Source organism: Mytilus californianus, unplaced genomic scaffold, assembly GCF_021869535.1.
Source record: "Mytilus californianus isolate M0D057914Y unplaced genomic scaffold, xbMytCali1.0.p SCAF_1, whole genome shotgun sequence".
Taxonomy (NCBI): Eukaryota; Metazoa; Mollusca; class Bivalvia; order Mytilida; family Mytilidae; genus Mytilus; species Mytilus californianus.
The window spans coordinates 48,002,329-48,029,648 of record NW_026262581.1 but is presented as its reverse complement, the minus strand read 5'-3'; the positions used below and the strand labels follow the sequence as shown (position 1 = coordinate 48,029,648).

At 32.4% G+C, this 27,320-nt stretch overlaps 1 protein-coding gene and 1 non-coding gene across 2 annotated transcripts; one reads left to right on the top strand and one right to left on the bottom strand.

Annotated features, from left to right (window-relative positions):
- Positions 1-8,331: 8,331 nt before the first annotated feature.
- On the bottom strand, positions 8,332-23,894 carry LOC127704108 (uncharacterized). Its single transcript, XM_052208011.1, has 7 exons — positions 23,725-23,894; positions 19,614-19,646; positions 15,250-15,351; positions 14,322-14,411; positions 11,018-11,080; positions 10,096-10,179; positions 8,332-9,724 (listed from the first exon to the last, which is right to left on the bottom strand). Exons 1-7 carry the CDS (start codon positions 23,765-23,767, stop codon positions 8,382-8,384), a joined length of 1,758 nt encoding a protein of 585 aa, XP_052063971.1. The 5' UTR covers positions 23,768-23,894; the 3' UTR covers positions 8,332-8,381.
- A 2,322-nt stretch (positions 23,895-26,216) lies between these two features.
- On the top strand, positions 26,217-26,303 carry Trnastop-uca (transfer RNA opal suppressor (anticodon UCA)). The gene has a single exon. It is a non-coding gene; the product is annotated as a tRNA-Sec (tRNA).
- The last annotated feature ends 1,017 nt before the right edge of the window (positions 26,304-27,320 follow it).

The window sequence follows — 27,320 nt, the reverse complement described above, 5'->3', positions numbered from 1 at the left end:
GTAGAATAACAAAAATACCGAACTCCAAGGAAAATTTAAAACGGAAACTCCTTTATCAAAAGCTCAAACACATCAAACGAATGACTAACAAATGTCATATTCCCGACTTGATACAGGCATTTCCTTATGTAGAAAATGGTGGATTAAACCTGGTTTTATAGCTAGCTAAACTTCTCACTTGTATGACAGTCGCATAGAATATCATTATATTGACAACAATATGAGCAAAACAAACAGACATAATAGGTAAACATGTCAAAAATAGGGGTACAGCAGTCAACATTGTGTTATAGTCTTAATCACTATAAAAACAAATAACTCTTTCAACAAAGAAAAACAAAAAGGCATATAGACACTCTATAGACAAAGTACATAAGCAAAAATGAAAGACAAGAATACAAAATTTACTATAGAACAATATTGTATGTGCACTTTTTTCGCTGTGTATTTATTTTCACGAATTTCGCGGTAGGTACATTTTCGCGAAAATAAATACACGCGAATACATTTGCAGTATTAAAGGCATAATCAATACCATTTTATGAATATAACCGGAATTTACAACTGCACATGCATGATCACTTTGTTCACCATAGATAACCTTACTATAACCGGAATTTACAACTGCACATGCATGATTACTTGGTTCACCTTAGATAACCTTAATCAAACTGTGAAACTGTTAAAACTAACACCACTGATCAATACAGAAAATCAATTAATGATATATGGTAATAGATAATACCCCAAGCCAAACATAACAGCTTTATTGTGTAACTAACAACTTAAGCGGTTGATAACCACAAATGAACAGTTGACTAATTAAATGATTGAATAATATTTTGTTTATTTTGTTTCGTATAATTGTTAAACAAATAAAGTCTTAATTAATGAATATTCTAATATATTAAGTCATTTATTAATGTTTTGATATTTTCTCAAATACCGCGAAATTAAATACACGCGAATTTATCGACAATGCCAAATTTGCGGAAATAAATACTCGCGAAAAAAAAGTACATATACAGTAACACAATTGAGGGATGTATAAATACCGAGCCACGCCAAAAGTATATTACCAAAAAATGGACTAAACAGTAAAGTTTAAAAATGTACAAGGACAAATAAAAAGAACACTATAACACGTAATTAGGATGATAAACAACGTCAGTACCTAAAATCTATGCTTCAAGACCATCATGTTTTATGTGTGAAGTGGATACGGAATATTTATCAACAATGTCTTGGTATCTTCAAATGAACTATTTTAGAAAAAAGGACGAGACGTTCTTTGACATAGACCTGGTTCGTCAACTTTCTGCTCAGACACTGTTGACGTCAAGTCTAAGTAGCAGCTGCCAGCTCTTGAATACCGAATGAGTTGGGAAATGTATATCCCATATTGAGGTGAAGTTGGTATATTGCTGCTAAGGTGGGGGAAATGTATAATTTCAAAATCAAAATCGTCTCGTTTGTCGTAGATTCCGGTACTGAGATGACCGCTTACTAATTGTCAAATTCGAGATATAAGTCCAAAAATGAGGCGGAGGAAGCCGTGTCAGTTGTTTCTTTAATGTTCTAGTTCTGGAGGATATATTAATGGAACCTAATCAGAAACATCATCAATATATCTGAATGTGAAATTGAATAATCCGGCTTCTGTCATCCTTTTGTTTTTGACAATTGTCTGAAGGAACTCCGTCTCATATGAAAATAAGAAGAGAACGACAAGGAGAGGCGCACAATTCGTTCCAATAGGAATGCCTACAATTTGTTGAAAAAGTCTACCTCCAAATTCAACAAATATGTTGTCAATAATAAACTCAAGCACACTGAACAAGTTTAACAAACTATGCCGTATGGTATCCTAAAGCAATAAATTAAAAGCATATGCTAGCTACCATTTGTTTATTGGAAAGCATTGTGGGTTATTTCTTTTAGAAGAGTTTTCAATTTCACATGGAGAATTGTGGTATACAGGGTTGAAAAATCAAAAATTTTGATAGAATTAATTTCAGAGAGAGATCGAGATTTAAAATTATCCAGAAGTTCTTTAGAGTTTTTTAGAATCCACATATGGTTAATACCACTACGCGAGTAAACAGTTTCACAGTATTTCTGAAGACTCTCTATCACTGCGGATAGAATTTTTGTCAATCTAACGGACCATTCCTTTGTAGAACATGCAGATGAGCCGGCAATGTACGTTGTTTGTATGGAATTTTGTTTAGCTTTATAGGTATCCAATACAAACAAGGGTAAGTCATCAGATTTGCTGTTCAATGTAATGTTCAATGAAGCCATGAAGGACTTATGATTCGCCAAAATCTCATCCTTGTCAAATGATATGTTTTTGTATGTGGGATTACCTGAGTGCTCATATATCCATAATTCTTTTACAAGACACTCGTAGTAGTACGATTTACATACAAAAACAATATCATTTGAAGCTTTGTCTCTGAAAACGGATTTAGTCGATCATTCACACAGATTGTCAACTTATGAATTCGACGTTATGAAAACCACTGTTGTCACTAATTTGTCACCATGTCAAGAACAACAGGAAAACAGGAATACGCCGAGGATGGTCTTGGTTCAAATATTTTCACTGTCACACCATTTACCACCTTTAGAACGGTGGCTTGGTTTGACTTTACACATTGATAGTTGAAATCTAAACTGAACGAAAAACCTTGAGTGATTATCCTAGAGCAAACAAGATCAAGTGACAAAGTACCTGCACAATTGTCTCTTATCGTGTGTACATATCGCAGGTTATTTGCTAGTGTAGTGTTGTTTCTCAAGAGGCTATTCATGATACAAATATTCGGTAAACAATAGCTATATCTAGCTTGTATCAGAATACTTACACATACATTTAATTTGTTGTTATGCGTAGGAATTCCGTTTGATATGAAGCCATGTGGTAAACAACTACACGATTAAATATAATTTCGTCTCAATTTTCAAAGAATTATATATCTTTTGTTCTTCACTGTGATTGAAATTAATGGAGGTAGACGGTGGATTATAAAGCAAACAAAAAGGAAAAAATGGACCAGTTTATTGATTTGCTGATTTTAAAACTTCTGTCTTATTCCTTGATTATAAAGATATAGTCTAATTCAAGTGACACAAACAGCTGAGCTTCTGGTAGTAGAAGTATTTTCAGTCTTAATTAGTTTCACCATGCAAACATTTTACGATCGTCAGCTTTTTTTTAAATCATTATCGATTGTACACGTATGCTCAGGTACATTTTTCCATTCTTATACCGAACCGAACTATTTACTGCATTTGACCATCAAAAACTTTAGCATGTACAATTGTTGGTTCACGAGAAACAGATATTGGGCTCATAGCAGATATCGGCATACTAAACGTTAATTAAAAGTGATATTTTGTGTACGGGGAAACATACCATTATATTTATAAGCCAACATGATCACATTATTCAAAAGACCTTAAAGTAGATCCGGAAGTCCTATTTTACAGTGTTATCTATTATTAAAAAATACAAATACAGATTTTTTTCAATTACTTCGCCAATTGTTAAAAAATAGATTATTGACAAGTAAATAAACAAACATTACAAGGGAAGCAACATGCGACCAACTGCATTCAATATGTGACCAAATTCATTTCAATAAGGCTTTTGCAATACGACCTTTGTTATGTGTACATAGCGTATATAAAATATAAGATTTCAATATGTTCAATGATTATATAATTCTAAATTAATTAAAAAATCATTCAGTATTCAAAATGTAAAATAACAATTTTCGTTTGACGTCATAAGCCTATAAACATGGCATAGAACACGTTTAAAATGCGCACTTGTTGCGTAATCACTATTTTATTAACTTGTTCAGCAACACGTGTTTTTGTCTTAATATTACAATCAACCGGAATGACATGCCGAAAATTTGAACTACCAAAAGGAAGTATGGGTATGTTTGGTAGGGGAAGGAATGAGTTAACTTTGCAATAGGTCCCTAGCGTTGCTCGTGGACCCTTCAAAGAGTTATTCAAAGGATTTTTTGCGTGCAAACGGCATGGTACTCTCGTAGTATAATGTATTTGGTAATAACGTCCCGATTAAGACGAGGAGGCTGCATATGTATACATCCCTCACAATTAAACGGATGCCAACTTTGTATGGGTCTTACTGACGTACGCGGTCTTTCTTAACTAAACGAGGTATTAAAAAGGGGTTTGGACTGCACCCGATTATTCAGTAATTAGCCTTTTTTGGTGTACATAGTATAGAAACGGAGTATATATATATACGTTGTATACCACCTTTTCAGAGGAAGGTTTCTTTCATTGCAAGTGTTCAACCGACAGGTAAATTAAGGCGACAGTAGTTTACCCATGTTCAAAACACTTGAAGGGTCGATTTCAGTCGTACTTCCTCATAACGCTGTTGGAGCAGTTATTAATTAAAGGAGTACGGGCGTAGCGTATTAACTAAGATATGTAAACGCCACACGATGGAGCAGAGGGTGTGTTACTTCATGTACTAAGAAATGAAAAGTTGACAATTGGAAAGTTGAAATCATCACGTTTTATTCTATTTTTGATAATATCCTTAATTTCAAGTTTACTGAGATATATGAGATGTGAGCACTCATTGGAATGTGGGTTATTGAGGGACAGAACATCATCAATATATCTTAAAGTGAAATTAAATAACTTTGCAAAATATTTTTTTCTTTTAGTCTTAGAGAGGGTACTGTATAAATTCCGCTTCATATGAGTAGTCAGCCAGTAGTGTGAAAAATAAGTATCCATTGAAATACCACTGTATCCATTGAAATATCATTCCAACAAATTCAACAAATAATCTGTCGATCAAAAAGTCCAGCATTTTGATGAGATCATCTTTGGTATATTTTTTGTTGGAATCAGTGTTGTCCTTCACAAAGCTAGATTTTTCTTGACCTTAAACAAATAATTTGTATCTACGTTTCCCATTTTGGAAGAAAAAGAGACGATGTAGTCGTTCTTTCAATTGTGCATCGGGAATAGTTGTGTAAAGCGTAGAAAAAAGTGTTTCTCGTATCTCGTTCTTTATATAGATAAGACCGTTGGTTTTCCTGTTAGAATGGCTTTACACTAGTTTTTGGGGCCCTTTACAGCTTGCTGTTCGGTGTGAGCCAAGGCTCCGTGTTGAAGGCCGTACTTTGACCTATAATGGTTTACTTTTACACATTGTGACTTGGATGGAGAGTTGTCTCATTGGTACTCATACCACACCTTCTTATATCTATTTATATTACTTAAAAATTGTAGATATTAGATCATATTATGAATGAAGATTTTGGAGTAGATCTTTAGATTTTTTGTGACTTCACATTTGATTGACATCGCCTGTTGAATATACCTCATCATAATATTTTTAGAGGTCATCTTTTACTGTGGAAAATAAAATTTACAATGGAAATGGGGAATGTGTCAAAAAGACAACAACCCGACCAAAGAGCAGAAAACAGCCAAAGGCCAGCAATGGGTCTTCAACACAGCGAGAAAATCCCGCACCTGGAGGCGGGCTTCAGCTGGCCCCTAAACAAAAATGTGTACTAGATCAGTGAAAATGGACGTCACACTAAACTCCAAAACATATAAATGAACTTAAATTAAAAAAAACATATACAAGACCTACAAAGGCCAGAGGACAGGCGCAAAAATGCGAAAGAATGTTTGTAAGGGCTTTAGAAAGATGTAAAGTCGAACACGGTGACGACCCGACTATATATCGTTCTTTATAAGGATTTTTGTGAAGTTCAGGCATCCAGTATAAAGAAGGGAGATTTTCATCGTCCTTTTTTGTTATTCAGTATGTTAATACCAAAGGAGGGAAGGACGGATTTGTAATTTTGTCTCTTTTTTAAATCTCTTTTTTCTGTTGTTGCTTCCATTGCACAATCTTAATTAATCCTTAAAGATGTTATCCCTCTACTTGTGAAATCACCGCAAAAACTATACAACATAGACGTTACCATTTACTTTAGGTTCATGGGTCATCAATGCTCTTCAACTTCGTATTTGATTTGGCCTTTATAACTTTTTTATTTGATAGTCACTGATGAGTGTTTTGTAACGAAACGAGCGTCTGGCGTGCAGTATTTCAGTCCTGGTATCTATGATATAGTATTTGATATATATAAATCATCAAAGATACCAGGCTTGAAATCTAGTACCCCAGATGCACACTTCCTCTACACAAGCCTCACCAAGGGCAATAAAATCAAAACAGTGGTAATGCAAAATCAATAACGAAGTTTAAGATCCAAATTATTCTTCATATTTGTGAACATTCTGGCAAATGCAATCTATGCTTCGGGTAAGCATCGCTAGAAGCAGCGTCGGTTCAGTGATCGTACAACCTCTTTTTAGATACCAGGCTAATAATTTAGTACGAATGACTAGTGCTCGAAAAAAAAAGCTTGAAAACACATCAATTACAAATTTGAATAGCATTTCATTCAAAATCAATTTACAAGTTCTCTTGGATATTTGACATCATCAATAACCTCTAGAAAAAGTGTGTCTAATCCTTGTGATTCTTAAACCAATCATTTATTTTCTTCTTTCAATTTAAAATTTCTTGGGACCCCATGATATCACTTGATGTGTGTATCGCGTATACATATATACAGCGAAATCGACATAGTGTATACATTGGTAACGAAAGGAGTTTATCGAAGTGTATACCAAGGTCACAGCGGACCAATCAAATTAAAATATCATGAATTATCTTGAATTATTTTATGCTAGACTGTTACTCGAATTTTATTTTATCAAAACTATAAGAAAATGACCATGAAAGGTCACGTTACAATGACATCATGAGTAACATTTCTGCGCTTGACACTCGATTTCTCGTCCTTTTCATTTCATTTCATTTACTTATAAATATTGGACGGATTGAAGAATTATATATTGTTTTGGCAATTCAAGGGGTCAGCTCATTGATCTTATTATACCTCTTCGGTATTTAAAAAAATTGTTTTATTTTAAAAAGAGAGGCGGAATATACCAAAGGGATAGTCAAACTCATAAGTAAAAACTTGATGATAAGTCTTCTTCATTAGGTCACGTTCGATGAAAAGAGGACAGGATTGTCGTTATAACAATTGGAACGTATCCATCGTCATCTGTGAAACAGATATTTTTATTCCTTTTAGTATCCACATCTGATTCTCATTGCTCCTAAAGTATGAAGTTTCATAATAACTTTAAAGCCCGGCTACGATTGCTGATTAAATTGATGTTAATATTTCAGATAGATGTTTCGTGAAGCACTTGGAAGACCCAGCAATATAACGTTGTTTGTAAGGACACTTATGTTATTTAGGTATCCCATACTGTGAAGGAATACACTGTTCTTCATCGAGGGTTGTAAAGGGTTATTTTCGTGCAACGTGTTTTGCCATTTTTATTTCACGTGCAGCCGTGAAAAAGGTTCGTTATTCACCGTGTTTCGTGAAATCGGTAAAAAGATCAACGTGCAAGAAATTTTGAATTGTTCGTTCATCGTGAAATTGCAATTTTATCTCGCGTTCTTCCGTGCAGATACCCCCCACCCCCCATTTACACCCCTCTTCATCTTTGGTTGAAATTCCATAGAAACATAGAATAGACCATGATGCTTCAGGAGTTCCACCTTGATAGGTTGAGTTTCCAAGTGAATTGTCAATTCATAATTCCGCTATGAAGCAATTAATGTAATGAGATTTACGAAATAAACGATGTTATTTGGGGCTTGAATGTAGAATCCGGAATCCGAATTTGCCTCATTTTCGTTAATCTTGCGTATTTGCGTAAATGAAGAATCATTGTATAGGTTACTAAAAACCAAAAAAAGTTACCAAAAGACAACACACCACAACGTACATTACTTTAATGCAATTGGACCTAATATATTAAATCAAATTTCAAAAAGCAAAGCTCCTGAAAATAAATCTCGGGAAAATAAATTAACGGAAACGGAACAAAAATTCTGTCAACATTCGTATTTACTTGATTATTTGAATGCGAGTATTAAAAGTAGAAATAATGATCAACCAGTTTTTTGAGCATTTGGTTTGGCAAGGGATTTCTAGTTAATTAAAATTAGCAAACATGAAAGTAATGAACCTGTTTCACATTGTGTGTTCATTGGTTTATATTTGACAAGGTGACGGCAAAATATTATAGAGTTTTTTGTCGAAATTTTTGTGTGACTATTTTTTTTGTATCTCAAACATGCAAAGCACTAAAAAGGTATTGGCTATGATGACCAGCAACTTTACATCCATAAATTTCGTATGAGTGTACAACAAAAACTATAAATTTGGTCTTTAATTTTTGAAATGCATTAAAACTTTATAAGGATTCTAGTTTCTTAATTGAACACTTTGGTCAAAGTACCTAGAGAGCTTCCACATCATCTGAAATAGTTCTGGTTGTTCTTGTTCGCATTCCTCTCGCACCCTTTCTCGTAGTCGATTTTTACTCATTTCTCCTTCATACTTTTCCCTTAATTCTGAAAGTTTACTATCATTAAGAATATTCCCATTCATCATACGAAATTCGTTCTCCTCGTTGATATTACCTTCAATGAAATCCTCATTTGGTAAATGCAAAGTTGGAATATCAAAATCTTCATTTATTCTTCTCTTTAACGCTTCTATATCACAATCACCGAAGTCATCGTCTTCATCAACAAAAGCCACATCACATTTTGATGGTGTTTTTCGTTTCGACAGCCTATCAGCGTCGTTCACTTTATGTCCTAAATGCTTATTCCTCTGTTTATTCTCTTTAATATGAGATGTTAAATTTGGCAGTTTTGTAAAATGATCTTCCATTCCGTTATTTATACTGGTAGTTTTTGTATTTTTTCTTCTTGTTGATTTCTTTGATTTTGAAGGTTTGTTTCTTGGTGTTACACTTTCACCAAAACCACTTGTTGGTCTTGTGGATCGAAGGGTTTCAGACATCTTAATCTGTGCTTCAAGGATTTCCTGTTCACGCCTCAGTTTGTCTTTTAAATTACGTTTAATATCGTCTATTCGTCGTTTTATGATCATCTCTGTAGCACCGTAAACCTCAGACGAAAAATGTCTTCTATTATTTTGCTTCAAGATATTATCAATCATATCTATTAATCGATGAACTTGAACATCCCTTTCCCGACCAGTTGCGTTGTTGTTAAACGCCAAATAGCGTCTTTTACATTGTTCCATTACTTCCTGTATCCCCTTCGGAACGTCACTGACATACCCGTATATAGTTGAACCATCACTGTCCAGAATATCACGTCTCGTAAAAAGAATAATTGTGCGAAACTTGATATCATTTCCAAAATGGCGGACGAATTCGTGGAATACGTGGTGCTCCTTGCTGTCAATATTTCCTATAGATAATACTAATACTAACACGTGAAATCCTGGCGAAGTAAGTCCTACTAATTTGACAAGTTCGTGAGAAATGACACTTTTGTCGGAATGTTTGTCAAACACGTTGTAAGTATCTACAACAGAGATCTTCTTTCCAAATCTGTCTGTTGTTCCGTAACGACACTTTGTACTACTTTTTCCAAAGATTTCTTCGTTAAGAATACAGTTTCCTGTAGAACTTTTACCAGATCCAGCTTTGCCTATCAAAATTATTCTGTATTCCTCTTCTTCGTCTGGAGGACATTCTTCCCAGGCACTCCTCGGTTGTGAAACTGTAACTATTAAAAGATCGTAAATATATATTTTATCAACGTTTCCTCATTTATAGTTACTAGTATGTATTTTTACCATTTCACATGTTTAGTGATTTTTTTTAGAATCATTACGATATTGCAAGCAAACTGCCTTTCGTTGGTTGAAGACATCTTCAAGATCTACAATATATATTGAGCTTCACTTCTTGAAAATTTCAGACCGTGTTTCCATCAATTTTAGGATTGTAGATGGGTCATATCAACTTCCTTGCAGGCACAATTCAAAAAGTTAAAAAGTTTATCAAATAATGATTTAAGTGTTGAAAATTATCAGATTAAAAATACTAACAAATAATGCTTTGGAATTGCTAAAAATGTTAATGAAATTCTCTTACTTTCAGGATTTCTTCTGTGTGATTTCTCTTCGTGAAATGACGAGTCCCGAACAAGCTGTGTCCATGTCTTCACAGGGAAAGGGGCTGAAAACAGTAGTTATATAAAACATGTGTATTCAACATTGATAAATGAAATCATAAGTAAATATGTTTCTTTCTTGAAGATCTTATGACTGGCTTGATTTTGAATGCTCTTCAACTTCGTATTTGATTTGGTATTACAACTTTTTGATTCTAGAGTCACTGATGAGATTAATGTAACGAAACGTGAGTCTAAAAATTCAAATATAAGCAACCTCTTTTCACAAAAAAATATTACGACAAAAAGTTATCGTAATTTATACTGAAATGATCATGACGTGCACATATTTTTTTCTCTTAAAATATTTTGTGCAATGAGTCGCTGGTATCTTTGGTGATTTTTTGTTGTACCAGCTTTAACTTCTGGTCAACACATTACGTGAAGAGATAGGCATCAGTTTGCGTGCAGATCCAACGGCTCTGACTTTTGTGTTTATCTTTTATAATATCTGCATTTCCTTATTCATATGTATTGTCTATAATTGAAAGTTCAATACAATTGTTATACCTAATATATAACCTTCGAATGTTTTTCTTTAGAATGTCAAGTGGTTTAATACAAAAACATCATGTACTTGCACCAAGTCTGACTATCTGGACTATGCGATGTTCATTGTTAATATTTGTTGAAGGTCTATTTTCTTAGAGGAGTTGTGTGTTGTTGCGATCTTTTGTTCTGTCAATTATTAGTTTTTGGTTATTATTGGTATCCTATTTTACCTATAATTTCAGTCGCTTCTTCAATTTTATTTATTTTGTAACAATTGTTTATATGTAAACTGGAAATCATATCTAAATTGTTTCTACTAAAAAGTTTGATACTTTATTAAAGTACACTTACCTGTTTTTGGTCTTGATTCTGGCAGAGCTGCAGGTGGACTCCTTACAGTTCTTTTTCTTACACCTGAATAAGAATTATGCATTGATATTTACGGATACAGTATGTTCCTTTTTAGTATTTATAAACGTATGTGCGTTGAATGTCAAATTTAGTCATAGTGAGAAGTAATTAAAATATAATACTGTTTATATTAGATTACTCAAGATTATGATATTTTAATCGCTTTTACACTTTTAATAAATTGTCACCCTTTGCGTGAACCTGGAAGTCAAAACTGTGCATTTGGTAAACACCTACAATTTCTTTATTTTTAATCTCCTATTATATTTAAATTCTATACCATTTAGACAATTTTTATTTGGTATGTTGGCAATACCGACCCTGCCTAGAGATGTAGACTACTTCCATTAGGCAACATTTCAGCTATTTTAGAGTTACATTGCGGCTATTGTTATTAATTTTAATAATATCAAAATAATAAGTACCGCTTTTCAAGGGAATGAACTAGACAAAAATATTGTGATACAATGGCTGGCTGGGTAATAATAACGTCACATATTTACGTCTCCTTAGACATACGCTCTCTTGAAAAGATTCTTTAAAATACAGATGATCTACATGTCTTAACATAATTATTTTACATCTGTTATGTCAAAATTTTGTCTTTGGCAATTCATAATTTTACTTTAACAATTCCATACAAACATGCAAATGGATCAACGTTCTACTCTAGGAGTGTACAGGCTTTCGTGTTTTACTAAATATGTTTACAAAGGCACATCATATACTTGACTTGATAGAGGCAATGATTTAAAGCTACGAAATAGTTTTAAGTGAGAAAGAAATGAACAAACTTTATAGACCTATTATTGTTTATTCATTTTTCTTCATAATCATGAATAATGTTATATTTACAAATTTTATTTTTCATGATAACATTCTTTTCTCCAGGCTGTGGTTCACAATACGCATAGAATTTTCCAAATTAACTGCGAAAATATGAAAATATGCCTGTCGGCAATTCCATTTGTATGTAATATGAAGTCCTAATAAACAGATACACATCACACACCTATATATATAATTATATATAAATGTAATTAGTCTCCTCATTTCAATGTGGTAACTTTTGTAAGAGAACATCAAAGTCAGATTGAAGTATAGCACTTCAATAAAAAGTACAGACTTAAGTATTACTGACTACATGGCCGACTGATAAGTAAAGTACTATAAAGAGCAGTTACAAATATGGTCATTATGAAAATAATGAGATGTATGAATAAAACAAAGAGATGTTGTAAGATAACCAATGTGACAAGAATCAACCATAGAAAGACGGATGGGGATGTAAACAAATGAACAAGGACTGAAGTATGGTTGCCAATGACACGACTATCAACCATGAAAAATAAGGTCATGGTAAAAAAAACAGTCATAGATCATCATACGGCCTTCAATGATGAGCACCCTAAGGTCAACTACAAAGGCACCTACAAAAAGTGAAACATTTTGACAGGGACAACTAACTGTCTGGTTAAAGAAATATAGATTCCACCACTGCAACAAGTGTGTTATGATATTTCTCCACTCGAGACAGTTAAATTTTAATATTTAAAACGCGAGGCTTGCCGAGCTTTTTAAATAAGTAAAGAGAGTGGAGAAATATCGTAATACACGAGTTATAGTGTTGGAATCCGTTTCTCTAATGATTTGTATCCTTCCTTTTCAAAGATTTGCAGAAAGTTGTGTTCTTTATATGTGAGGTCATCAGGCATGGTCGCCTTTTTTATGACGTCACAATAGAAAATTCAGATGAAACCAAGCAAATTTAACGTTATAATTAAATTTCGACCAATCATTTGCTGAGAATAGAAATTTCACTAGTGAGGAGAAATATTTTTCTCACACCGATCAAGAAATGTGAAAATAGCACAAAAATTAGAGAAAATAATATCCAACAATACACCATTTTGACAGACAGCAACTTATGAAATACACAGCTCCTGACTTGGGACAGGCACATAATAATTGTGACCGAGTTAAATATATTTGTGAGTGCTCAATTCTAAGGTCATTTATGCATTTTTTGGTTCATTGATCTTTTCTGTATGGATAGTCAAATTAAAGTTTTAAATGGTTGAAGATTTGTATGTAGCTAGCTCTCTGTTTAATTCGACCTTCAACTATTAATCACAACCACAAAAATTGTAAAACTGTATTGAATTTAACGCAGCTATTTTTTTATATCTGCGTATATAAGGTTTGACTTCTTAGGATATAAAATTCATCTAAATGAACTAGCTGACAAAACATAAAGAGATGAGTTATGATTGCTAATGAGACAACATTTCAACACAGTTCAAACGAAGCAGATTTAAGCACTAATATTCCATTGCATCGTCATCAATAATGAACAAAACCCTTACCTTACAAGGCCCCGACGTGAAAAATCAATGGCCTAAATTATGATAAAACAGTAAACGAAAAATAAATATGATGAACGACAAACAACGGCGTACACTGAATCACATGTTCCTGGTTTAGAACAGGCACATATAGAATGTGGCGGGGTTAAACACGTTTGTGAGCGCTCAAGCTTTCCCTTACGTGGGACATGGTGTAACATAAACACAAACTGTAAAAAACAGTTGGAAAAGGCTTCATTCCTCAGATCGGCACGAAGTCCAAAATAAAACACTTTTGTGTTTACATGAATTATCATTGATATGGTCAGAATTATAGATAAACTGTTTACAAAACTTTGAATTTTTTGAGATACCAAATATATTTTACCCCAGGAATAGATTACTTTAGCTGTATTTGGCAAAACCTTTCGGAAATTTGGGTCCTCAATGCACTTCAACTTCGTACTTTGTTTGGTCTTTTAACCTTTTTTGATTCGAGCGTCACTGAGGAGTCCTTGCAGACGAAACACATGTCTGGCCGACAAACATTTTAATCCTGGTATCTATGATGATAAAATTGAGAATGGAAATGGGGAATGTGTCAAAGAGACAACAACCCGACCATAGAGCAGACAACAGCCGAAGGTCACCAATGGGTCTTCAATGCAGCGAGAAACTCCCGCACCCGGAGGCGCCCTTCAGCTGGCCCCTAAACAAATATGTATACTAGTTCAGTGATAATGGACGTCATACTAAACTCCAAATTTATTTAATGAATTTCTTTAAAGATAAAAGCCACAAAAAGTGTCGATCTATAAGTACCCGAAGTTACTGAAAGCTAGTTCAAACCCAATAACAAACAATAAATAAATCATGAGTTCGGTATAAAAAAAACTTACTTGTGGTAGGTCTACAAACAGGCAGTTCTACAAGTTCCTCTGTTGCAACAGGTTTAGGCTTCTTTGTTAAATATGTAAAATTGGTCAGTGCTGCAATTAAATATTTTGTTATACAAAATATGTTATCCAAATATCCATTTAGAACTGTACATTTTTAGGATAATTTTTTACATTGTTTTTTCGGAAGAAAATAATTCTTGCATCTAAAACCAGACAATACAGTCTTACTTTCAGATTTTGGCCTCGAGCATCACTGGAGACACATTAGTTGTCGGAAAGTGCATCTGGTGCAGTAAAATTGGTACGGTTTATGTTTTACAAACACATGTCCTTTTTTCATTTTCCATTTATTCTAAAATCGTTACATGTAAATCTAAAAAAAAATCTTGCAATTATTAAAAGAAATGCACAAACGATTAAAGTAATTCAATGGTGTTGTGTTATAACAACTAGTTACAGCTGTTATTTTAATGCTAGCAAGTTAAAGGTTTGGTTGGCATGCTTGCTTTGTTTGTATTAATATTTGCTCAAGCAATGTAATTAAGATTGACATATGAAAACAATATAAAAAGGCAGAGTTAAACTTGTATACATTATATTTAAATGTGATTGGACATTATCAAATTACCAAATTTACCTATATACAGGTTTAACTCTGCCTACTTATATTGTATGCAGATGTCAATCTTAATTACAATGCTTGAGCAAACTTTATTATAAACAAAGCAAGCAAGCCAACCAAACCTTTAACTTGCTAGCATTAGGATAACAACTGTAACTAGAAAAGGTTATTTAACATAATTATATGCTTATTTCCTCTAGAACAGTATTCACCTATTACGTTCAATCCTAATCGAAACCCTTTTGTATAAGATTTTAATGACTAGGGTTTTCAAACAAGCCAATAACTGCTTAAACTAATACTTACCAGTTTTTGGACGATTAAGAATGGAATCACCAACAGTTAAAGTTGACAAACCATCAATTGGTGACCTCGGGGTCCGAGAGCTTGATGCTCTGGAAGCTCGACCTTTGAAATGATAAAAAAAATGTTATTGAATTTTCAAAACATTAGGAAATAATTCGTTAAATAAATTGTAAACCTTTTGTTTGAATACACGAAGTAGTAATCATAATATTAAACAAAAGTATCACAACCAAGGATATAAGAAGCTACCCTCAAAAACAGAACATTAAAGACTTAAGATATAGAACTATATTTTCAGATTCGTTGAGTTACCCAAAAACAATATATAACAAGCCATGGCAGCAAAAACGAGCTCAGTGATCCGTTGGTTACAAAGAAAAAAAACAGATACAAGGACTTATGCGACACTATGCCGCAGGTAATTGTTAAGTATGCCAAACATTATAAGCTACAACCCACTCTCTTGTGAAGTCGTCTCTACCATGAGACGCTGACTAAGTATAAGCTAAGCATATCGATGAGACCCAAAGTTTGTTTAGCTAAATACATAATTTGATTCATATTTGAAAGTCTTTTTGTCGCGTTCCCTGTATGTACGCGGAAAAAAACGGAAACTTCAAAGACTTATTACAGGTTTTTATGTGATTAATTCGGATTAAAGAAAGACAACTCGAAAGTTTTCCACCCCTTCATCCTCGTCAACTACTAATGTATTAAATGATAATAAATATGCAGGAAATATTTGCCACTGGAATAAAAACCAACAACAATCAGTCAATGAAAGTATAAAAGCTCCATCACTAGTACAAATACGTTATACGTATGTCAGAGGACTAAGTCAGCTGTTGAGAAATTTTTATTATCCATACATTGTTATTGTAATTCTTTATGTCTTTAACGGGTACACAATTGATCAAATAAATCGCTTTTGCTATTTCTAAATTGCCTGGTATTTAGATCCTATGAAGTTTGAAAGAAATGGTTAAGATTTAAACATAATTGAAAATCTTTTCGTGGCCTTTTTGATAATACAGAGTCTGACCATACGGTACTTTAAATACGACCTGTAAAATATCTTTAAACACTGAAGTTTTCTAAGCAAGCCATTGCACACAGTTTTCAGTTGGTTTATCGAGGTCGTGGTCTGTTGAAAATAAATTGTGAAAAGCTTCATGGAGCTTCATGAACCCCCCTCCCCCGGTCAATATTCTAGAAACTGTGTTGTTAAAACATTATCGTCTTTAATGATAGAGATTGATAAACAGTTTTCATCTAGTATGACAACTATTTTATTATCGAATCAAATGTAACGCTGAAAAAGTTAGAGGAAATATTCCGTATAGATATTTTTATGTATCAGATAGCCACAAAGATATGAGATGAATTCATTTGATTTACATAGAAGTAATAAATAAGTATTTTATCTTTTTTCTTGTTCTGAAAAGAGCAATTAGTTTTGATAAAACAGAAATAGTGTCATTATCTCAAAATTTCCAGATGCAGTAATATTTAGAATGAAATCTTATTGCATCTATTTTTCTGTCATCAAAGTACCTTATCACTGCTTTAGTGGCAATATGAATCGCTACATACATACTATCTTGTCTTTTCTGGTTTAATTGCAAAAACCTGAACTTTTTGCTGATAAATGAGAACACTTCTGTGTAAATATTAGATATGAGACGACTATATCTATAGAAGTAATGAATAATTATTTTATGTTTTATTTTATTCTAAAAAGAGCAATTAGTTTTGATAAAACAAGAATAGTGTCATTATCTCAAATTTACCAGATGCAGTACCCACTTTCTGAAGATGTTTTATAGTTATGGGTTAGAAATGAAATCTTAATTGTTACTATTTTTCTGTCATCAAATTGATACCTTATCACTGCTTTTGTACGACGATATGAATCACTGTATTATCTTGTCTTTTTCTAAATTAATTGCCAAAACCTGAATATTTTTGCTGATACAAGATAACACTTCTTTGTAAATGGAGTGACAGTACTTGATGAACCGAGTGATGGAAGTTCATTTATCAAGTCATTAGAAATTGTCATTCAAATTAATCATCAATTTACTTGAAATCAATGGGTTTTTTAATAATTGAGCTGCGTCAGATAGAAATTGACCTTATGCAAGTGAACGTTTACATGTACATTTATGAGACTTTGATTTATTTTGGAACGTTAAATACAAATGTACGAAATAAAAGGTGAATTCTGGTCTGTTTTGTAGGGTTCTGATATCAATTCAATTTTCAAACAGACACATACTTTGAATAGAGAGATTTGTTCAACCCGAAATAGGTTTATAGTTGTATTGATATTCGTTTGCATCATATCTCATTATGTAATACATGTCAAGATTATTGTACGAGGACAAGTTTAAAATCGAGTAATTATACATATCACAATTAATAATATGTCTGATAAAATCAAATATAGAATGTTACACGTGTACATGTGGTTTACTCCTGGTTTGCCCACTTTTAATTATGCCAATTATCTATTAGTAAAGAAAACAAAAAAGACAAAAGGTTTAATGAGCATACAATTGTATAGTCTGTTCCAACTTAGGTATATAGGATCATATAGTTTATTAGCGTTTTCTATATATTCAGGTATTTTTTATTTTGTAATTCCATTTTCATTTGAATAGAAAAAAGATGAATTAATCAAATATTTTTTTCTCTCAATAATTTAATATCAATTCAATCGATTCACATACATATTGAACAACTAATGACAAAACAATGACCTTCAGTTATAAAAGTGTCATAATAATTCATTAGTTTCTGAATGATTTTCATGATATAAATACACCAATACAAGTTGGCTTTTATTGCAAACATAATTTATATAATATATGAATCAAGTTTATAAATGCATTGCATAATGAAATAAATAAAGCACTAATGTAGAATTAATAATATGGGGCAGTATATGTATAATGATGGGAAATACAATCTTTTTGTTGAGCCTGCAACTTTTGTTGCAAAAGCGAGAAATTTTAATAACTTTCATAAACTATCCTGGATTTCTACCAAACCTGGACAGAAGCTTGTTTTTGATCATAAGATAGTATCCAGAAGTAAATTTTATAAATAAAAATTCTGTGTATCCGTATTTTACTTATAAATGGACCTAGTTTTTCTGCCAATTAACATTACATTCACTCTTTGGTTAAAGTTTTTAAAATTTTGATAACTTTCTTAAACTATCCTGGATTTCTACCAAACCTGGACAGAAGCTTGTTTATCATCATAAAATAGTATCCAGAAGGTAATTTTTAATAAATAAGTCCTGTGTACCATATTTTACTTATAAATGGAATTAGTTTTTCTGCCAATTAACATTACATTCACTCTTTGGTTAAAGTTTTTAAAATTTTGATAACTTTCTTAAACTATCCTGGATTTGTGCCAAACTTGGACAGAAGCTTGTAAATGATCAATAGCTAGTAGCTATCAAACGTAAAGCTTGGCTACTGAACAGTTGCATTTTAATATATTCTATTTGTTAGAATTCATTGGATATGTTTTATATTAAATTTCTAAGTTTGAAATATTTGAAATACTTGCGCTTTTCTACCTCAGGAATAGATTACCTTAGCTGTATTTGGCAAAACTTTTGAGGATTTTTTTTGTCCTCAATGCTCTTCAACTTCGAACTTTATTTGGCCTTTTTAACTTTTATTGATTCTAGCGTCACTAATGAGTCTTTTGTAGATGAAAAGCGCGTCTGACGCAAATACAAAATTTCAATCCTGGTATCTATGATCATGATGATGAGTTTATTCAGAAAAATATATTTATTAAAATTAAAAAAAAAAATGTTGAATAAATAAAAAGAAATTTAAATGACATTTATTCTAATCTATTATTATTTTTTTATTTTATTTTTTTCAGAATGTACCAACAATTAAAACTATTTGTTGATAAATTGTAAAAAAAATAAACATTTTTGAACATATATTTGTTTATTTTTTATTTTTATATTTGTCAAATTCAATACATTTTTCCTGCTAAAAAAACTATATCAAATATATTATATTTTGGCACATTTTCCTTGATTTAATAGCAGAATATAGTATCTTTTATAAAATTTTACAGGTAAAATAAAAGGTAAGAATATGACTATAATTCAGAAATAAACTATAATTGTTAAAACAACAATTATCCCTATGTTTACATATGCATGTAATTAAAAGTGGGCAAACCAGGATGACACCGTACATGTAAAGTTTAAACGGTTTGTTATGAATACATGTGATTGACGTTTTAAAAGTTATTTTCATTAGGGCAATTACGACAGAACAAAGGTTGCACTGAATGACCTTGACCTTATAAAGTGTACTTACTGCTCATTTGGGTTTTAGGACGATCCATTTGATCTACAAATATGAAAAAAATGGTACTGATAACTTTCAGTAATACTTTCTATATTTATAATTGTGTACATATATGTTTCGTTTGACCAAGATTGTGCTGTATATTTTGTTTACGTTATGTAAGAAATTGCGCTAAATAGATAAATTAAAAAAAGACATAAATAGATATGACCAATAGATGAAGTGATGACTATAAGATTTTTGCTTTTGTCGATGTTATTTTACATTGAAGAAAGTAAATGGACTAAAATGAGAGAGTGCACTTTGCCTAGCGAATAGCCTAGTTTATAACCGATGTACATGTGGTTTTTAAATCATTCAACATTCATCGTTTTAAGTTTTAACACTTAGTTGAAACTTAACATTTTCAATCATCAAGTCAAAATGCAGTGTCCCTACAAGGTACTCGACGTTGTTACCTTGAATGATTGCAGAAAACCGCTTTATAACAGCTTCAGGCAAGTGAACTACTTAGGGGAGGGTTGGCGCCTTTAAATATGTTTAACCAGGCCACATTCTTCATGAGCCTGTCCCAAGTCAAGAGCCTGTTGTTCAGTAGTTGTCATTGTTTCATGTCTGTCTTATTTGTTTTTCGTGAATTGTTTTGTTATAATTGAATTGTTTAATATTTTTCAGATCGGGGCCTTTTATATATATATATCCGACTATACGTTATGGGTGTTTCTCTTTGATAAAGGCCGTACGGTTGCCTATAATAGCTTGCATCCACTTCATTTTGACTTTGGTGGAAAGTTGTCTCATCAGCAATCAAAACCACATCTCCTTATTTTTATACTACTTAATTATATGTCATTCTGACTAGTGCACTTGCTACCATTAAAAATCTTTAACATCTTATCATTCAATGTTGCAATAAAGTTTACCACAGTCGTCGATCGAGAAGTTTCTATCATCTTTCAACAGCAATGGTTACATTCGTGATATGCTCACCAATGAGGTTACAATGGTTCTTTCTCTCGATCGTCTGACGATCTAAAATACTCACTTGCCTCTCATAAATATTGCCGATTTTAATTAATTTGTATAATGAGACTTCGTGAAACTGGTTAAAAGTGTTATTTTTTTATTTTTCATTTTTTTCTTGAACTTGAACGGCAGTATCCAACCAATAGATATAGCTAGCTGCCAGTAGTAGCGAGCACATTTTGACTCTTATCTCCAAATTATGTTATTTATTTCCTTGTTAAAGTCGGTGGTCATCCTATTTTACAACGCTTAGTATAGAAAAGCAAAAAAAGGGGGGTGTGCGCAACTACACGTGTTCTAACCTCACTGCATGTCGTTCCTGTACCAAGTCAAGCTATCTGGACAATGTGTTGTTTGTTATTTTTCGTCTTTGTGTGTACGTCTAGTTTTTCTGAGGAGTAGGGTGAGTTGAATTGTTTATTGGGGGTACTTTACAGCATTTTTGATTATCCCTGTTATCCTTTTTATGCATTACTGTAAACCAACTCAAGTTATTTTCGCGGATACTTTATTTCGCGTGTAGCTCTTTCTAGCCCTCTTCGCGTCGATTTAATTTCGCGATTTTCAAATTTACTTAATGTAGTTAAAAAGGAAAGATCTAAGTTTTACATATTCGCGACGATTTATATTGCGTTATTTTTCTACTCGCGAAAGTTGTGAAAATAAATCGCTCGTGAAAATAAGTTGGTGTACAGTATAGAAAAGAATTTGGAAAAGATCAAAATGCAGTTATTACCTTACAACATTATGATTTATCATCGGGTTTTGACATGTATAACACGACGGGTGTCACTAATGGAACAGAAACTAGCTACCCGAGTTCCGCCACCCCTGATTTTTGTGGTTTGCGCAAGTCAATCTTTATAGTTTTCTGTGTACGGATGGATGGACTTATTTGTATTTTTGTGTTTTGTGTTTGGTCGTGGTTTTCCTTGTCCTTGTTTAACTTGTGATATTGATATCTTCTTACTTTATTTATACTTTCACTGAATTAACGTTGTACACAAAGTTAACTATAACTGTAAGTTTCACCCTGCTTGTATATATAATATACTAGTCAACAAAAGTAACGATACACAAGTTTGAACTCCAATTTATCATAAAATATAAAAAATAGGAAAGACTGTTAAATTATCCAATGAAAAACATTCATTTGCAAAGCGAATTTATATTTGCATATGATTAAAAGAATCTGATCAAATTGGAAAGTGAGAAAATATCGTGTTATTGAATTAACACAGGGGACAAAAGTCGGCACTTTTTCTCGATCTTGATATCTATATCTTTAACGGGAAGCTTAATACCAAAATTTATGACAAAAGAGATGATTTTTCATTTCCTATTGTTAATTATCCATGCTTTTTTTTAGATGGTGACGTTCCCTTGTCGCCATCTTATGGTGTTTATATATCTCAACTTGTTCGATTCGCTCGTGTATGTAACAACGTATTTGATTTTAACGAAAGAAATCTCTGTATCACTGAAAAATTATTACACCAGGGTTTTCGATATCACAAACTAGTCAAAACATTTACTAAATTTTATCAATGGTACAAGGACCTCATTCGTAAATATAAATTAACATGCAGACATCTTATACGTTCAGGTATTTCACATCCAATCTTTTATGGTAATATTCTTTACAAAGCACAAAAATGTCGGTATTCACCTCAAAAGCTAACCAAACCTTTAAACAGACTTATTCGGAGGGGATATAGTTACGATACTGTTGTCAAGTCATTAAGGATTGCATATTTTGGTATTAATATTGATTCACTCATAGGGTCTTTGCTCCGGAAATAAACACATTTATTCTAAAACCAGTTGTTGGCATGATACGGGTTATGTTCTTCTCATATATTTTATGATGGTATAATACTAAACCTCTAACGGGAGGGATTGTACTTGATTTTCATATGATGAAGACATAATCTTTCAATCAGTTTTATTGAGGTCTGGAGCTGGCATGTCAGTAACTGCTAGTAGCCCTTTGTTAATTCATGTATCATTGTCATTTTGCTTAGTTTCTTTTGTTAGCTATTCTGACATCGGATTCGGACTTCTTTTAAACTGAGTTTTACTGTGCGTATCGCTGTATAGGGGGAGGGTTGAGATCTCACAAAACATGTTTAACCCCGCCGCATTTTTTTGCGCCTGTCCCAAGTCAGGAGCCTCTGGCCTTTGTTAGTCTTGTATTTTTTTTTTTTATTTTACTTCATTTATATGTTTTGGAGTTTAGTATTACGTCCATTTTCACTGAACTAGTACATATTTTTATTTAGGGGCTAGCTGAGGACCACCCCCGGGTGCGGGATTTTCTCGCTGCGTTGAAGACCCATTGGTGGCCTTCGGTTGTTATCTGCTCTTTTGCCGGGTTGTTGTCGCTTTGACACATTCCCCATTTCCATTCTCAATTTTAATTAATTTCGAAGATGAGAATTAAGTATTCAGACATCTGCAAAGGCATTCATTTTTTTAAGCAGACCATGTTTAAGTTTAAAGTTTAAAGTTCTAATATCGATTTTTGAATTTTTGGTTTGAAATAACAATAATTGCAAAAAAAATCCTTAAATTAATGGTTTTCATAAGAAAAATAACACTCTGTAAATATTAGACCCATAGGGCAATTATTTACCTTGATACAGTGTATCTAATTTCATTTTTTTATGGAAAATAAATTGCCTTGTATCGTTTCTTTTGTTGACTAGTATAATATAAATAATAAATGTGACTTGTTTGATATTTTTTTTTAATTTTATGAATTTCAAATTCATCTACAGACTATTTGAGAGGTCACACAAGAGAGTACCTGATATGTTGGAATTCTAATAACATCGTGGATATATTTGTGATATCAAATTTTCTGAATTCCAATTTTTCAAGATTGTTTCAGTCTTTCAATTTATCTAAATATCATATTTGTTATCTTTAAAATGAAAACACTACATCAATTTTATAGAGTTTGTATCAATTGTTGTTGTTTTATTCTTCCGTTCTCTTTCCATTTTTTTTGCAAATCAAATATGGCCGCTGTGCTGACATTCTTTTTAATCAAATGTGTTTTAAAAGTACCAGACGACCGCTATGTACTTACTCTGATATTGATTCCTTAAGACGTCATTTTCTGATTTCACCATTTAGAATGTTTCAACAAAAAATTCGCATTTAATTATCTTTTCTTTCCTCAATTCATTTCTTCGACATGAAAACTCAATTTTAAAAACAACATAAAAAGGGTACGCATTCTTGTTTTCTTTCAGAATAAATAATACGGTTAAATATTCTGTCTATTGTTTTGTACCTAGCATGGTAATTGGTCGTAAACTTTAAAAGGAAGAAATCAGTGAAAACAATAAAATCATTTAACTGTTGCAAGTAATTGTCTTTTTGTTATTAAGGTCAATTTTTAGATTTAAAGAAAGTGGTCTACTTTTTAGATTTTTTAAATAATAACCATTTTAGCGTGTGTAGGTTGTATGTTTTGGCATTACGTATAATAAACAATATAGTCAGTATCAAACATTTTCTCTTTTTCGTTCCGTAATTTATTTATTTTTTAATCCGCCAAAATATTGACATAAAAATGTATAAACGTATTTTTTTTTCATTAAAATTGCTCATATCTTGGAGGTCCAATTAAAGAGCATCTGTTAAAATGTTGGAAGTCTACTTAAGGGGCATATCTAAGTGGATTAAAATTTAAGGCAGACAGTGCCATTCCCTATCTGTTCCCTAATTGTGTAAGGCAAATGATTAAAGCAAAAAAAAAAAAAAAAAAAAAAAAACAGCAACTTTCTTCACAAACCGTTTTTATTGGTAAACATTTATAAATTTAACCAAAGGCTGATTAAACTTTCCTAATTACCTATTCTAACACGAAGTAGGAAAATATGAGTAAGCATTTAAAATTAATGAGGTTAATGTGTTTACTAAAAGATTTTTTTGTAATAAAGAATACGTAAAGGTTTACATGTGTTGTTCGGATGCTGTTCGACTTGCCTCTCCTAAGATCAACTGTGTTTAGTCATCCACACACATATAAGTTACAGTAGTGGATACAGGATTTTCAATAGGGGCGTATAAAATCAGGAAAAATTGTACTAAAAACATATTTGTTTGCCATTAGGAGGTCCCCTTCATGGATTCGCCCGTTGGGGATCTCAACAAATTAAACCCCATTCATATATTGATTTTGCGAAAATCTGTACCCATACGTATTCCGATAGGAAAATCGCAACCCATTTATAAATTTTCTAGCTATCAGACATACAACATGTGATATATCATTTAAATGTAACCACATGGGATCGTTAAGATCTTTAGATAAAATATTCACTACATATTGTTTACCCTTTGTCACGGCCATAGATATAATGGCCATTATTGCTTACATAATTCACTTCATTTGAACTTTGGTGGATAACTGTCTCATTGCAATCATATACCACATCTCCTTATTTTTATATTATGGCTATAATATCTATGGTTATATTGCCGCCGTGAAATTACATCGTCGTCGATATATTTGACATTCAAAAAACCAAACCCCTCTGTATACCTGTTTTAAGGAAGAGACCCCCACCCCCGTCTGAGTTTGATAAAAAAAAAATCCAAATAAACCGGCGCATCTTCAATGGACATGAGTCCAATTAATTATGATGCGTTGGAAGGCTATTTTCATATATTTTCAGCAGACATCCTAATTATCTAGTCCAACACTTAAAATATGCTAGGACTAATTAATACTTAGGCGTCAGTGTAACTAACATGTGCATTGTGGTCCCAGACATATATATATATATATATATATATATAATAGTTAAAATCCATTTTGTTACATCTGGTGATCCGTTTATTTGGCAGTCGCCAATGGCAGCCAGCAGGGTTTAAGAACATCCGTTGTTCGACCTGCTAGTCAAATGCGTTTTGTTAAAATATACTTTTTCACTTTTTTGGTCTTTTGGAAAATATTGTTTGTGCTGTATTTAGACCTCTCTACCAAGATTTTTTTTTTGCATGCACACGTATAAAAATTGCGGTTTTTATCCAACGCAATCATAGGTTTGAACGTTGTTTTCAATTTAGACTTATATATATATATATATATAGAGAGAGAGAGAGAGAGATTTTTTCTCGTACCGTGCAATTAATTGTTGAATTAATGATTGTTTAACACCTTTTGGTAATAATCGACTATTTAATGATTTTATCAACTTCAACTTTTTTTTCGAACAGTCTAAAACGCCCATATATTATAAAATCTTATGTTTAAACGCCACGTGTATTTTAATCTTGTATGTAATACATTTATCTATATGAAATGGGAGATAACTCAAAACAGGAATTAAGTAAACATTTTATTTAAAGTGCTAGTACATCTTTTAGTCGATTTTTATTGCGGAAAATGATTGAACAAAATAAAATTTTGGTTTGCAATTCTTATTTAGTGTTATATAAGACATAATTCAACAAAAAATATTCAAATGAAAAATTCATCAATTTTTGAAAAATGAAATTTCAATACCTTTCCCATAAAAATGCAATTTAAAATCTTACTATATAAAGACTGCAGGTACATACATCATCGCCTGAATGAACCTCAGTGGTCTGGGGTGCAGGCTTCAAACCTGTAGCTGATTAGCGTCAGAGTGGTTCAATTCCACCTTTCGGGCGATTACAATTTTGAAAATGCATACTGCAAAGCTCATAGCAGTGTGATAGTATTTTTTAGTTTGGGCGAATATAACATATATACCGGTATATATATGGTTGAGTGGGAATGTGCTTTTGTCGCAAACCTTTTCTTTATTATTATTTGAAAGACTAACGAACATCAGTTTAATCACAATGAATTTGGCTATTTTTTATATCCTTTTGGGTCATATATAAAAATAAGAAGATGTGGTATGATTGCCAATGAGACAACTCTCCACAAGAGACCAATAACACAGAAATTAACAACTATAGGTCATCGTACGGCCTTCAACAATGAGCAAAGCCCATACCGCATAGTATTCAAACGAGAAAACTAACGGTCTGATTTATGTACAAAATAATGAACGAAAAACAAATATGATATACAGCAACAAACGACAACCACTGAATTACAGGCTCCTGACTTGGGACATGAATATACAGAATATGGCGGACCAACCCTCTCCCTTACCTGGGACAGTGGTGTAACAGTACAATATATGAACAAACTATACAAATCAGTTGAAAAGAGCTTAACTCATCAGATAGATACAAAGCAAAAACAAGTAACAAAAACACAGAGTGGGCGTGGCAGGTACGTACTTATACATCCCCACAACAAAAAGACACTAAGTACAATACAATATAAAATACAATACAATATTGTTTTATTTTTCCAAATTAAAGGGCCCATTAAGTGCATAACATTACTAACAACATGACATGGACATTACAGAGTGATTAAAGAGACATAAAATAATAGTTCAAATGCATGAGGAAAGGGTCAGTGGTCAAGGGGAGATAATTTTGCTATCTATTAAGAGTATTTAACTAATTTTCTGATTTTCTAAGTTGCAGGCCTTTATCAAGGTATGCACATAAAATAGATAAAAAAAACTGCTATCTTCATTACTCATGATCCATGTAAAAAGATCATTTCTGTTTAAATTAACTAAACTGGGGTATTTTTTTATATAATCAGTCATATCTCTTCTG

Bases quoted from the DNA above. Each gene is read 5' to 3' on its own strand.
- LOC127704108 (XM_052208011.1), bottom strand. From the start codon at position 23,767: ATGGTGAAATCAGAAAATGACGTCTTAAGGAATCAATATCAGA. The intron at 14,412-15,249 runs GTAAGTATTAGT...ATTTAATTGCAG, and splicing joins TCTTAATCGTCCAAAAACTG to CACTGACCAATTTTACATAT. The intron at 9,725-10,095 runs GTAAGAGAATTT...ATCTTTTAATAG, and splicing joins ACACAGAAGAAATCCTGAAA to TTACAGTTTCACAACCGAGG.